Genomic DNA, 12,285 nt, shown 5'->3' with positions numbered 1-12,285 from the left:
TCCAATTATCCATATGCCAGTTTTTAGCACCCCCACCCTGCCCCTCCCCCACCCCGCCTCTCTGCCCCACCGGAACTCCCTCCACTGGTTGCGGCTACGATAGCAGAGCCCCCAGCAGGAATAGGTTAGAATACAGACAACTGAGCTAAACTGCATGATCTAAGGGAGGGGATCTCTAGTAATAGCACGGCATTGTCTTCACTTGTCGGGGGATCATATACTAATGCTTTTGAACTTCTACGTAACTAAACTGGAGAAGTAACAGATTACAGGCTGGAGAACAGTATACCAGTGGCACGCCTGGGGGGAGGGCAGGAGGGGGGATTGTTTTAAGTAGAGGGTTTCAATCCAGATTAAGGACAAGTACAGGAGATACAAATTGAACACTAATAGATGTTTGTTCCAGGTACTATACCAAAGAGCATACGTATGGGAGGATCAGATTGCAGGCTTGGCAAAGTTTGCACTTTGTGAGGCTTGCTATTTTAGTCTCTTTGGAAACTCACTAAATTCATGATACAAATGTTCCTGGAAAATAAATGTTTTTGGGAGAATATTCTTCCAAGTCTTTGTTGCAGGAGATTTCTCCTTCTAATGGTGTGTTTCCTTCTCAGAGTTTCACACAGTCCTCCTTTCCAGTACGTTTTCTCACACATTTTATTCTTCAAAAACTACAAGGCTTATAAAGGTCTTCACAAAGTTGCAGAGGATTAACATGCACAACTTTTCAAAATCCCATTATTGATACTTTTACATCATAAATCAGTTTCCAGGTTGCAGGGGTTGAACAAAAAAATTGTGAATATTTATAAGCGAAGGCATAATTCTGTTTATGAATATTTTTCTATTCAGCTAACGTTCTCTGGTTGTTGTTAAATGTAATGTTTCAAAACGAAGTTCAGATATTTTTGTGGCTTCTGCTTCACCTGTCAAAATGTAAACCCCTCATGGAAATTATCCAATAATTTATATTATAAAGTGTATCCCTCTTTCTGGTAAAGTCAAATGTTTACATGAAAAATTGTGGTGATAGATATTTGATACATTTTCCAATACCGATGTGGCTTAGGCATTATCGTGTAGAATTCACAATTAGATACTGATTTCATAGTTATCAGTTGACAGAGTTAAGATAAATCTGTTTGATAACTCACTTCTACAGATGAATGAAGGGCTATGGGTATCAAAATAGAACACCTCAGAACAGTAATGTGTGATTGAATCTGATCATGTGTGAAAATTATACTAAATGTAAGATGTTAATGTTTGTTATTATATTATCACAACTAAAGTGTTTGCCGTGGTGGAGAGCAATATTTTAATTGTAAATAACAATATATATATACTTTCAGACAAAGTCTTACTGCTGCTATCATGAAGTTTTGCAGTCAGCTTGGATTACTAATACAAAAGCAGGTATGAGTTTGAATATGTTATTAAACTTTATTATTGTGATGAACAATTATGTTTTTGAATATTAAGCTTCATCATGTTGTGGTATTACAATGCTTCTGCACATGGTGCAGTTGCATACTCCCATTTCCCTAGGGGAGTACAGCAGAAGCATAAGCTCCCATAGAGAAATAGAAGTTTCTATTAATCCTTGAACCGTGTGGCTGGCACTTCAGGGTGCCTGCCACGTGGTGCAGAGATCAACAGTTGCCCCTGGGGCCCCGACCAGAGGGCTCAGGGAGAAGGGAATCCTGCAGGGGGCCCCCAAAGTTGCTTTCCGACAGGCTTTCCATGTCGGAAAGCCCAACATGGAAAGCCTGTGGGAAGCCAACATCACAATCCCTGCGTTGAAAAGGCTGTTTGGAAGGGATTATGTGCCAGATCCGACTGCCCGACGCGCTCTTTGAGCCCGTCAGAGTGAGCTGGAATGACCGGCCGATTTCACTTCCAACCACCGTTATTTTAATACGGCGTTAGAAAGTGAAACTTATGATGTCGGTCGGAAAGGTTCTGACTACAGGTCGGTGGCTTTCAGACAGACATCATAATAGGGTCCTTAATTGTGATGTATATCTTTTTGAGCTTCATCATATAGTAGTACTGTAACATTATAATATTGAAGGTGTAGGTTCAAATAGATAGGTAGCATAATCTGCTACATAACAGTGCATGGAAAGCATAAACTGGTTGATGCTATCTCTAGAGGTCAGATATTTTGACACATTTATGGGGGAGGACAAATGTGAACATCTTAGAAATCATAAGATGCTAAAGGAGTGCAGGATATAACTTTATAAAAGTATATACATCACCTGCAACATAAACATAAACGTTTTCGGTCCTGGTATCTCCCCCAGAGTATCCATAAAACATTCCTATAAGGACCACTAGAGATGCCTGTGGCAGGGACTTCTAGTAGTGTTACAGTTGCTCACAATAAAGTTTACTCTTTAGGCCAACTCTCATGTGACGGGCATGCACCCCTTCCCCACTACCTAGAAACCTCTTGCTTGGCTACAAAGGGGGCAACTTCTGTAAATCTATGAATCCCCTGGGATATTGTTCGAATTGGCCCCAACAGGACAGGAGTTGCAACCATCCATGAAAGAAAACCTGTCACTGCTCCCCAGTATTTTATGCAGCTGTGGAAAAAGCCATGACAAATGTAGGAAGCCTGCCCTCTGCAACAGCAGAGCATTTGCGCCTAGAACCAGTAATTAAAGACAATGCTGCAAGCTTAATGGTGTGTAGTAGTCTTTACAGGTATTTGAGATGTAATGTTCTGCATCCGTTATCAATTAATAGTGCACCCGTTTATGCGCAACAGTACCTCCATTCCTCATCAGTCATCTGCGCATCTAACTCCCCGCACCACCTATCTTTCATAGTTGGAACCAACGCCGGGTCCTCTCTATGTCGAGCATTACATAAACGGGAGACAATACACTTATTAGCAGATGAGGAGAGTAATATAGTGAGAGGTATAAACTGGTTGTTGAAGCAGTAATCCCTGAAATTCACTTCTGCGCCCTGCCTAAAGCGCAGAAACATATACAACACAGTTTTGTAAGTCCCAGGAGTGAGGTGCTGGAAGTCAATGAGGTGTCCATTCAGGAAAAAAACTGCCCGGTGTAATGAACTCAAGAGACTACAACAGCTGGACCACACCTGCTTCCTTGCCAAAGTTAATCTAGGTTGACTGGTAAGAGGAAGCAGCGTGGAATACATGCAGTCAAATTAGGATCAGCGGAGGTGTTTTTTTGCCAGGAGGCTGTAGTGCAGGCCACTCTGCCTATTGCATGCTGCCTATGGGTAGACTGCTGACATACCAATGCCTCAAGAGACTTGAGTGTATATTATTCTTTTCAATTGCTACATGCAGCATATATGGTGGGGGGTATATCAGTAGTGTATAAATTATTCTTGCGCTCATAAGTGGTATAAATATTCATCAGGCACCAAGAACCCTCCCTGGTCCTATGTGACCATCGGGATTCCCTTCTATTTTTTGGAGCATTATTAGCCCAAAGTAAATTTATCATGAGGGATTGGGTCATTCAGAAAACATGTTTGTGTGTTGATAAATAGATACAGTGGGCTTGGCGCAATAAGCATTTTCATAAAGGTGAAGTGGCTTGCTACCAACAGGGGTAGTGCCACCAAGTGTGTTACCTATTCTTCTATTTTAGTTAGGGTAATCCCATAATTTTCGCTAATAATGGAGGAAGTATTATGGCTAAACAGCTACCAAGTTGTCTACAGGAGGCACAGCACCAACGAAGTGGATATTCCAGCAGAGACACTTGGGTGTCCATAGTGAGAGGGAATATCGGGGATTTATTCTAATTTATCATAGGCACAGAGAGTTGCTTAAAGCACATAATGTTCTGAAACATGGGTGCCCGGTAATAACCTGACATAATGACAAATACCATATTATCCATGGTCACTGGTATCCAGAGTCCATGTTCTCTGTAATATTGGCACTGCCACAGCTTGCAAGTTAGGGGTTCAAATGCCAAAGCAACAGGGTTGAAGATGGGGTCAAGCGTGTCATATAACTCTAGTAATGCAGATAGGATCTGAAATCTTACTATTCAGGCAGATCTGTACTGTGGGGCATGTGTATAGTCATCTAATCCAATCCAATAATCATTTAGGAACACCCGCCCTCCCTAGTACTAACAGATATTCCAATTCCATTGAATCAAACAGGGAGCTGTAGCATGTAATTTGTGGATCAGTTGATGCTACAGGGCCAAAATGGTACGCAAATTATGTGCTATAGACCTGCCTGTAATGAAACCAATTGGTTGGGTAAAATCATCTTTAGGAGCATACACGTTTCGTCTCTGACAATGAGACTTCTTCAGGGCTGCCCTACCGTTGATGTGGAACTTCTGCTGGTTACCATACCTTTCCTAGATAATCAAGATCAAGCAAGACAAGAACAGTGTTAGAAACAGAACTTTCTTATAGACAGGGATTCCTGATTGTGTACGGGTTCTACTCTTTAAGCAGATCTCGTCAAGATAAAGAGCCCTGAAGAAGTCTCATTGTCAGAGACAAAACGCGTTGGCTGGGTAAGAAGGAAATCCATTTGTGTCCTTGGATTTTTTCTGTGTTGAAATGCCACAATAAAGAACTTGAATAAGACAATCTTGCAAGAATCTGGACTTTTTTTATAAGATCGTGCACTTTTATATGTATTGTGGACATTGAAAACAACAAAGAAAATATTTCTTGGATGGGTGCTGATTTCTTATCATTCATCACCTTTGGATGTGGCTGGAACATCAGGTCATGTCCCTGGTGGTTCAACAACAGGCAGATTCTCTGAACGCCAGGATGGACAAACTCAGCTGCCGGTGCATGATGGATCACGAATGGCGTCTTCACTCAGAGGTGTTGCAATGCAAAGAGGTTCTCCTCTTCATTCTATCTTTGACCCTGCAGGGCTCTGCTTTGGGCACCCGTAAACCCTATCTTTTGGCTATTTTTGCCTTAATTCTCCTTCCTGATCAGCCTTCTCTTTTCAAGTCCACTATTGTAAATAGGTTTCTTAAGGGCATTGCTCACCTCTTTCCGCCTATTCCTTTTGTTATGCCAAAGTGAAACTTAAATCTGGTCTTAACTTACCTTATGTGTGCTCCTTTTGAGCCACTACAGTATTGTCCTCTCAGACTCTTGACCTTAAAGACTGCTTTTCTGGTTGCCATCACCTCAGCCCGCAGTCTGATTCACTTCAGGCTCTATCTTCTAAACCTCCTTTCTTTGCTGTCCCCATCTGGACAAGGTTGTCCTTCAACTAGACCTTCTTTTCTTCCCAAAGTGGTTACATCTTTCCATATAGAACAGACCATCACTTTGCCCAATTTCTTCCCACCCTTGCATCCTTTCAAGGAGGAGAGACTCCACCATCTGGATCAAAACGTGTATAATCTTTTTATTTTAATTGCATAAAACAATTCCGGGTGCACATTCAACTCTTTGTTGGCTATGTAGGCGCCAAGAAAGGTCGGGCAGTGGAAAAATGGACCATCTCTGTCATCCTTTGTATTAAGATCTGTTACTCAGTGAAAAAGGAGACTCAGGTAGGACTGAATGTCCATTCCACTAGGGCGACTGCAGCCACTACTGCTTTGGGATATGGAGTCCCCCTTTGTGATATCTGCCAGGCAGCCACGTGGGCTTCACTGCACATGTTCACTAAACATTACTGCCTGGATAGTCAAGCCAGGAGAGACGGCTTATTTGGTCGTTCAGCTCTTTAGTATTTTCTGGTGTGAACTTAGTTTGAAGACCCGCCTCTGGGGTTGGTATTGCTGGGGTATCTATTCTAAGGTAAGGAATCTATCTCTAATAGTCTCTTTCAGATGAACAAGTTACTTACCTTCAGTAATGATATATCTTTAAGAGAGATATATTGGTTATAGATTCCTTACCGCCCCACCCATCCTCCCAGTTCTGCGAACTGACTTATAGAGTAAGGGACTCCCTTTCAGGGCCCTAGCTTTGTGCAACAGTGGTCAGGGTCTTGCATGGCTCTGCGCTTCTGGCATGAAATGTCGTGTAAAGAACTGAAGCCAGCGCACAGGGCGGCGTCTAAGTAGATACCGCAAAGTCATTCCAGCGACCACGACTCCATAGACAAACATGGAGTTGAACGACACCACTTACCGACGTGAAGGTGTACTACTACGAAAAGATATTTCCGGATCCAGTGTGACACCTGGGGGTAATACCAAGGTAAGGAATCTATAACTAATATATGTCTTGTTCCGAAGGTAAGTAACTTCTTCATTAACTGTGTTTGGATAACTTGAACACATCTAAAGAACTGCTTTGGTAAAACTTTTGAGCGTTAAATATTGGATCGCTTGTTGTGTGATGTCGCATGGAAGGCTCCTGTCACTGGTTTGTACTCAGTATGAATATGGAGATTTTCCCACATTTTGCCACATAAATATGTGCTCAAATTAAAGGATGCGCAACTCGTGATCTGGTGCTATTTGCGTACAAGAATTCTTTGCCTATCCCATCACCCTGCTGAGACTACCTAATTATGAATGGAATTCCTACGTTCTTCTCTGTTTCATATTTGCAGCAAATTAGGAAATATGGCTTCTTTTCTTAGCCTCGCTTAACTTATAATCTTTCTCTGTCTTTACACACTATAAGACCTGAACCACACCTCACTTTCATTTTATAGCCAACTTTAGTAAAATGGAAATCATGCAACATTAACTTTAGTACTTTACAGACAAGATCCAACACCGTAGCAGCCGTAAGCCTGTGCCATTTGCCAGCCCATTCCATTCATTTCATGATGAATGAAAACTTCAGGCTACTATCTTGGATTGTAATAGGGTTATTAGTCAGGTACCCTAACTTTGCTGCAGTGTATGCATACTGCTCACTCAAAGTACCCCTAATTTATTGTGAAAGTGGTGGTGATGAGGGAGTGCCCAAAGGTCTCAGTGAAGCACACAGGATAGCAGGGAGGTACTAAGGTAAGTATTGCCAGCCATGGAGAGGTGGTCTAACAGGTAGCACCTTGGAACTGGGTAGGCCCAGGCATATATTTATTTACTCGGGAGTAACGGAAGTAATTTTGTTAATTCCACGTTATTCTTTTACACAGAATTACCGATAATACAATTACGCCTGCTCGCGTAATTGAAAGTAATTTGGGGGGAAACAAATCTACCATAAGAGCACATTTAGCCACCACGAGTACTCATTCGCCATTTGTGTTCTTCTGCATTTAGCGCTACTTTTTATCACAAAATGCATCCTCCCGTTCATTTTGGGCACAAGAATACATTTTGTGCTAAGAAAATAGTTCTTGATGCCGGGAGTAGCTTGGGGAAGAATTCTACCCCAACAGCACTTTAAGCACTATTTCTTAGTGCAAAAAAGCCTTCTCGCACCCATTTTGAACTCAAGAGGGGCATTTTACAATAAAGAATTAGTGCTAAATGCTGGGGGTGAGTTGGGGGAAAATCGGACTCCAAGAGCACATTTAGAAATTGTGGGTGGCTTCTCTTCTATGCTATTTGTAGCATGTTGCATTTAGCACTATTTTTGTGCAAAATGCATTCTCATGCCCATTTAGCCAATGAGGGGGATTTTGTGCCTTAAGAAATAGCACTAAATGCAGAATACATTACACTTTCTGTAATATAGGATGCATGAAGAGGTGGCTTCATAGAGCCAGCTAATGCTTCGTAACTGGGTGAAAAGTCAAGCTTATGAGCAGCGAGGATTTCATAAAAATGAGTAGAAAAGAGGAGGTGGTGGTGTGTTGATTACCTTTTGCCTTTTGAATGGATTGGTGCTCATTCTGAAAGAGTTTGCAGGCAAGGGTATGTGGCCCAAACATCTCAATAATAATTTAAGCAATTTCTATGGCTCAGGTGTTACTGTTTTGTTTCAATCAAGATAATTATGAACTAGTGTGTGCACCAATTTGTTTACATGGTCAGTATCTACAGTATCTACTGTGTGAGCCAAAAGGCCTAACTGAATTTGCAAAATTGGTATCCACATATTATTGAGGCATGGCCTGTTAGATTGGATCCTCACATCTGGACTGTATGCTGATAGTGAACTGATAGCAGGTGGCCACCACAGTGTCTGTTTTCCAAACCTCATTAAACTTTCAATTTATCGTGTGGAATCCTAATGGGCTACAGCATTAAGGCAAGGACCCCTTCAAGGGATATACCTAAAATAAAATCTGAAGGTTTACCACTGTGTCAAACCCCCAATTGCAATTTAACTATGTACACCAATGAGTCAGCTTAAGGTTTTTTACTCTAGTCCTCCTAAAAATAAGTCCCCTATGAGATGCTGTTTAAATGTGCATGCAGACATCAGACATTCAAAGGGGCATAATTCCACTGAAGGAAACAAAGATAAAAGGATCTAGTGGCCCACTCACCTCATGACATGGCTTCCCTTTGTGGGTAGCATAGAGGCTAGCAGCAAAACATTCTCCCTTAATATAGCTGTACCAAGTATTTTTATGATACTAGGATAGAAATCAGCAGCAGTATGCTTAATAGAATGCATGAAGATAGAAAAAAAATCATCCTTAAAATGAATATAGAAACGGTGTCCCAGGCAAGCCCACATCAATATAGGCACTTAAGGGTAGAACTCCAAATATGTAAAAAAATACAAACCAACTGTCACAGCTCTAATTCAAGTAAATACATCTGATCGGCCATAGCAGGTCAAAATGTGTTTGTTATTGCAAAGGAGGGACCTGACACCCTTAGCATTGTATTCCCCCAAACTTATTGCTGTCACTTCTGGTTTTTTTGCAAATTTGTTTTTGTTGGCATTATGATTCTGTGCACTTTACCATTGCTAACAAGTGATATATTGCTTGTGTTCTCTTTTTAAATTTTCGTAAAATTGAACTACACCTAATTGGCACATATATTTTACTTCTACATTCCTAGTAAATGGTACTACTTGTACCCAGGGCCTGTAAATTAAATCTTACCAATGGGCCGGCAGCATTCTTTGTGCCATCCGCTAAAGTGGACTTTTAAAACATGGCTCAGGTCTGCCACTGCAGCCTGTGGTATAGTTTTTTTTTTTAAGTTTAGAAAGCTTTATTAAATATAATAGTCAAAGTAAAACATCAGTACAAGCAAAAGATTAATTAAAAATTGCAAGACAAATTGTATAAAACATTAAAATCCAGGCTGGAATATAAAGGCTGTACCAATTACAATAAGCTTTTTGGGAGATTTTTTTGTTTTGGAAGGGGAAGGGAAGAGACAAAGGAGGAAAAGGAAGAAAAAAAAGGAGAGAGAGAAGAGAAAAGAGAGCAACATATCATATACATTAAAAGTGTAACATTTGCAATGTAGTTTAAAAGAAATCCCCAAGTATAAGAAAAATTGAGTGAAAATGACAAGTATAAGCAGATAAAAAAGAGAAAAGGCAAAAAAAAGGAGGTCTGGAGAGAAAATAAGTAAGTGGTAACCATAACAAATCCTTTTTGATTATAAAGGTAAAATGGTGGCATAAGCACAGTCAAGTCTGTGATGATGACATAGCAAATTCCACTAAGCATTATATAAGATTTTAGAAGAGTCCTCCCAGTTAGTTGTGATGATCTGAAAGGAAATAGCTATAAACAAATCTATAAACGTTCGTGCATTGCATGAAACATTCCAAAGAGGTGAGGAGCCGCCCAAGAAAATATGTACAATGTGAAAAGGTGTATCTGTATTTAAAATATCATTAAGCTTAGACCATATACGAGACCAAAGAGAATGAACTAGGGGGCAATGAAAAAACATATGAAGGAAGTCACTATTGGCATGTGGGCAGGACCAACATGTCTTGGAATCAATTAATTTAAATTTGTGGAGATAAGAAGGGGTGAGAAAGAAATATAAAGTCTGTATAGTGCTTGCAGAGCGAGAAACTGTGTGTATTTTTGACCAGATAGAATCCCAGGTTTGGAAGGAGAATTCTTGAGCTAAATCCTGTTCCCATAAGAGTTCTAGTTTTGATTTGACCCTAACAACCTGTGAAAGAGAAAGCAGCTTATATATAGCAGCAGATTTGAGAGGAATAGAAAAATCTGGTGAAGCAGAGAGGGTCGAATCAGTAGTGGGCGGAGGGATGTTTTGCGAGAGTACTTAGGCAAGGGCCTTTTTTAATAAGGGGTATTAGGAGGAATATGTATCAGAGAGCTGAAAAGATTCATGAATGTCAGGGAAATCTTTTGGTGAGTTATTTTCAAGTAAGTGGTCATAAACAATAATTCCTTTATCAATCCACTCCTTCCAAAATAATGCCATGTTGTTAGTTTTTAAGAATTTGTTGTACCAAATCGGGGTCTGTAGGTGAGAGTCAATATGTAAAGTAAAGAAGCGAGACAGCGAGATAGTGAGCGCTTTAGAATGTTTAAATAAGGGGGTGATAAAATGCTTCAGAGGCTGAGATAAAGAAGTGGCAGTAAGAAATGAAAAGGGTGAGAGTTGTGCCAGTTTGATTGAACTCCAAGCAGTTGAGGTAAGGCAAGAGGAGTCTGAAGGAAATGGGCAAATCTGTTTTAATGTGAAAGCAGAATGATATTGGCTAATATTAGGAAAATTAATTCCACCTAGATCTTTAGGTTGTTGAAGCCCGGACAAAGAAATCCTGGCTTAAGCGATTGTTCCATAAAAACGTTATAAAGATAAGATTGATGGTTATGAAAAAAAAGAGCAGGAGAGAGGTGGGGAGAATGGAAAGATAAAAATTGACGATGGGGAGGAGCATCATTTTAATAGTTGAAAGTCGTCCCCACCAGGATAGGAAAAGGGGGGACCAACCATCAATGAGATTAGATAGCTTTTTTAATATGTCTGCATGATTGATTTCTCTAATAGTGTTTGCATAGAGGACACCTAAACATTTGATGTTCTTAGGATTCGATTGAAAGCCAGAACCTTGAAACATGTGAGAGAGGCAAAATTTGTTTAAAGGTAAAACCTCAGATTTATCGATATTTAACTTGTAACCAGAAACTAAAGAGTATTTGTTTAGTAAGGGGAAACGGGAAGGAAGGGAAATAGATGGGTTAGAAATGTATAGAAGAATATCGTCAGCGTTGGCAGGATATTTAATATTAATATTCTGAAATTTTAAACCAGTATAAGACAAGGAGCACCTAATTTTTTCCAGGAAAGGTTCTAATGCGAGGATGAAAAGAAGAGTGGAAAGAGGGCAACCCTGTCTGGTAACTCTGTGGAGAGAAAAGTAGTTAGATTGAGAGCTGTTGACTCAAATGGAAGTGGAGGTGGCAGAATATAGTAGTTGAATAAGCTGAATATTATGGGGACTAACACCATGCCATTTCAATGCTCCAAACATAAAGTCCCAGCTCACCCTACCAAATGATTTCTCAGCATCTTATGTGATAGCTGCTGCCGGAGAATCCATCTTAGAAGCAAGGTGAATGATGTTGAGAAAAGTTCTTGAATTGTCAGTGATTGATATAACTTAACCAACCCCGATTGGTAAATATTTATAAGATCTGGGATAACGTTATTAATGCGAATGGCTAAAATTTTAGCATTGATTTTACAATCAGTGTTAATTAAGGAGATGGGTCTATAATTTTTACACATGGAAGGATCTTTGTCTTTTTTAGGGATCGAGTATAGCATTGCCTGAGTGAAATGAACCAGCAGATTTACCAGTAGTTAAAAAATAATTAATCAGTGAGAGTAAATGGGGAATTAAAATTGATTAAAAGTGAAGATAAAAGTGAACAGTAAAGCCATCTGGGCCAGGAGTTTTATCTTTGGCCAACTGAGTAATATCATTGACTATTTCTTTATCTGAAATTGGAGTATCTAGGGATGTGAGATCTTTAGAAGTTTCGGGAGATTTAGGAATGGTTTGAAAAAAGGAATCAAACTTGTGCAGATGACGGAATGGATTCTGGAGTGTATAGGGAGGTATAGTACTGAAAAAAACAGTCAAGAATTTCATCATTTGAAGAATGACAAACTCCCTGACTATCTTTAATAGCAATAATTTTGGATTTTTGCTTCTTAATTTTAAGATACTTTGCAAGAGATTTACCCGCCTTGTTTTGTCCACCATACATCTTTGAATTACATCTGAGAAGATTATTAATGGCAGAATCCCATGAGTGTTTATTGTATTGCATTTTAGCTTTAATAAGAGAAGAAAGTGTGTCACTGGAGTTTGTTGTGAAATATTGATGTTCAAGGTCTTTAATCTGTTTAAGGATAATGGAAGAATGCAAGAGCCCTTTCTTCTTTTTCTGGGATACATTTTCAATGATAA

At 39.8% G+C, this 12,285-nt stretch overlaps 1 protein-coding gene across 1 annotated transcript in view; it reads left to right on the top strand.

Moving 5' to 3' along the window:
• The window catches only part of PIK3C2G (phosphatidylinositol-4-phosphate 3-kinase catalytic subunit type 2 gamma), a 1,914,223-nt gene that overhangs the window by 719,328 nt on the left and 1,182,610 nt on the right, over window positions 1-12,285 (top strand). Inside the window, exon 8 of the mRNA XM_086920790.1 lies at window positions 1,353-1,416. Coding sequence (XP_086776916.1) covers window positions 1,353-1,416 — 64 coding nt within the window. The remainder of the gene's footprint in view (window positions 1-1,352; window positions 1,417-12,285) is intronic.

The sequence above is a fragment of the Lissotriton vulgaris genome, chromosome 1_1 (genome assembly GCF_964263255.1).
Source record: "Lissotriton vulgaris chromosome 1_1, aLisVul1.2, whole genome shotgun sequence".
Classification (NCBI taxonomy): Eukaryota; Metazoa; Chordata; class Amphibia; order Caudata; family Salamandridae; genus Lissotriton; species Lissotriton vulgaris.
The sequence above is the reverse complement of the archived record's forward strand: the minus strand, read 5'-3'. Positions and strand labels throughout refer to the sequence as shown.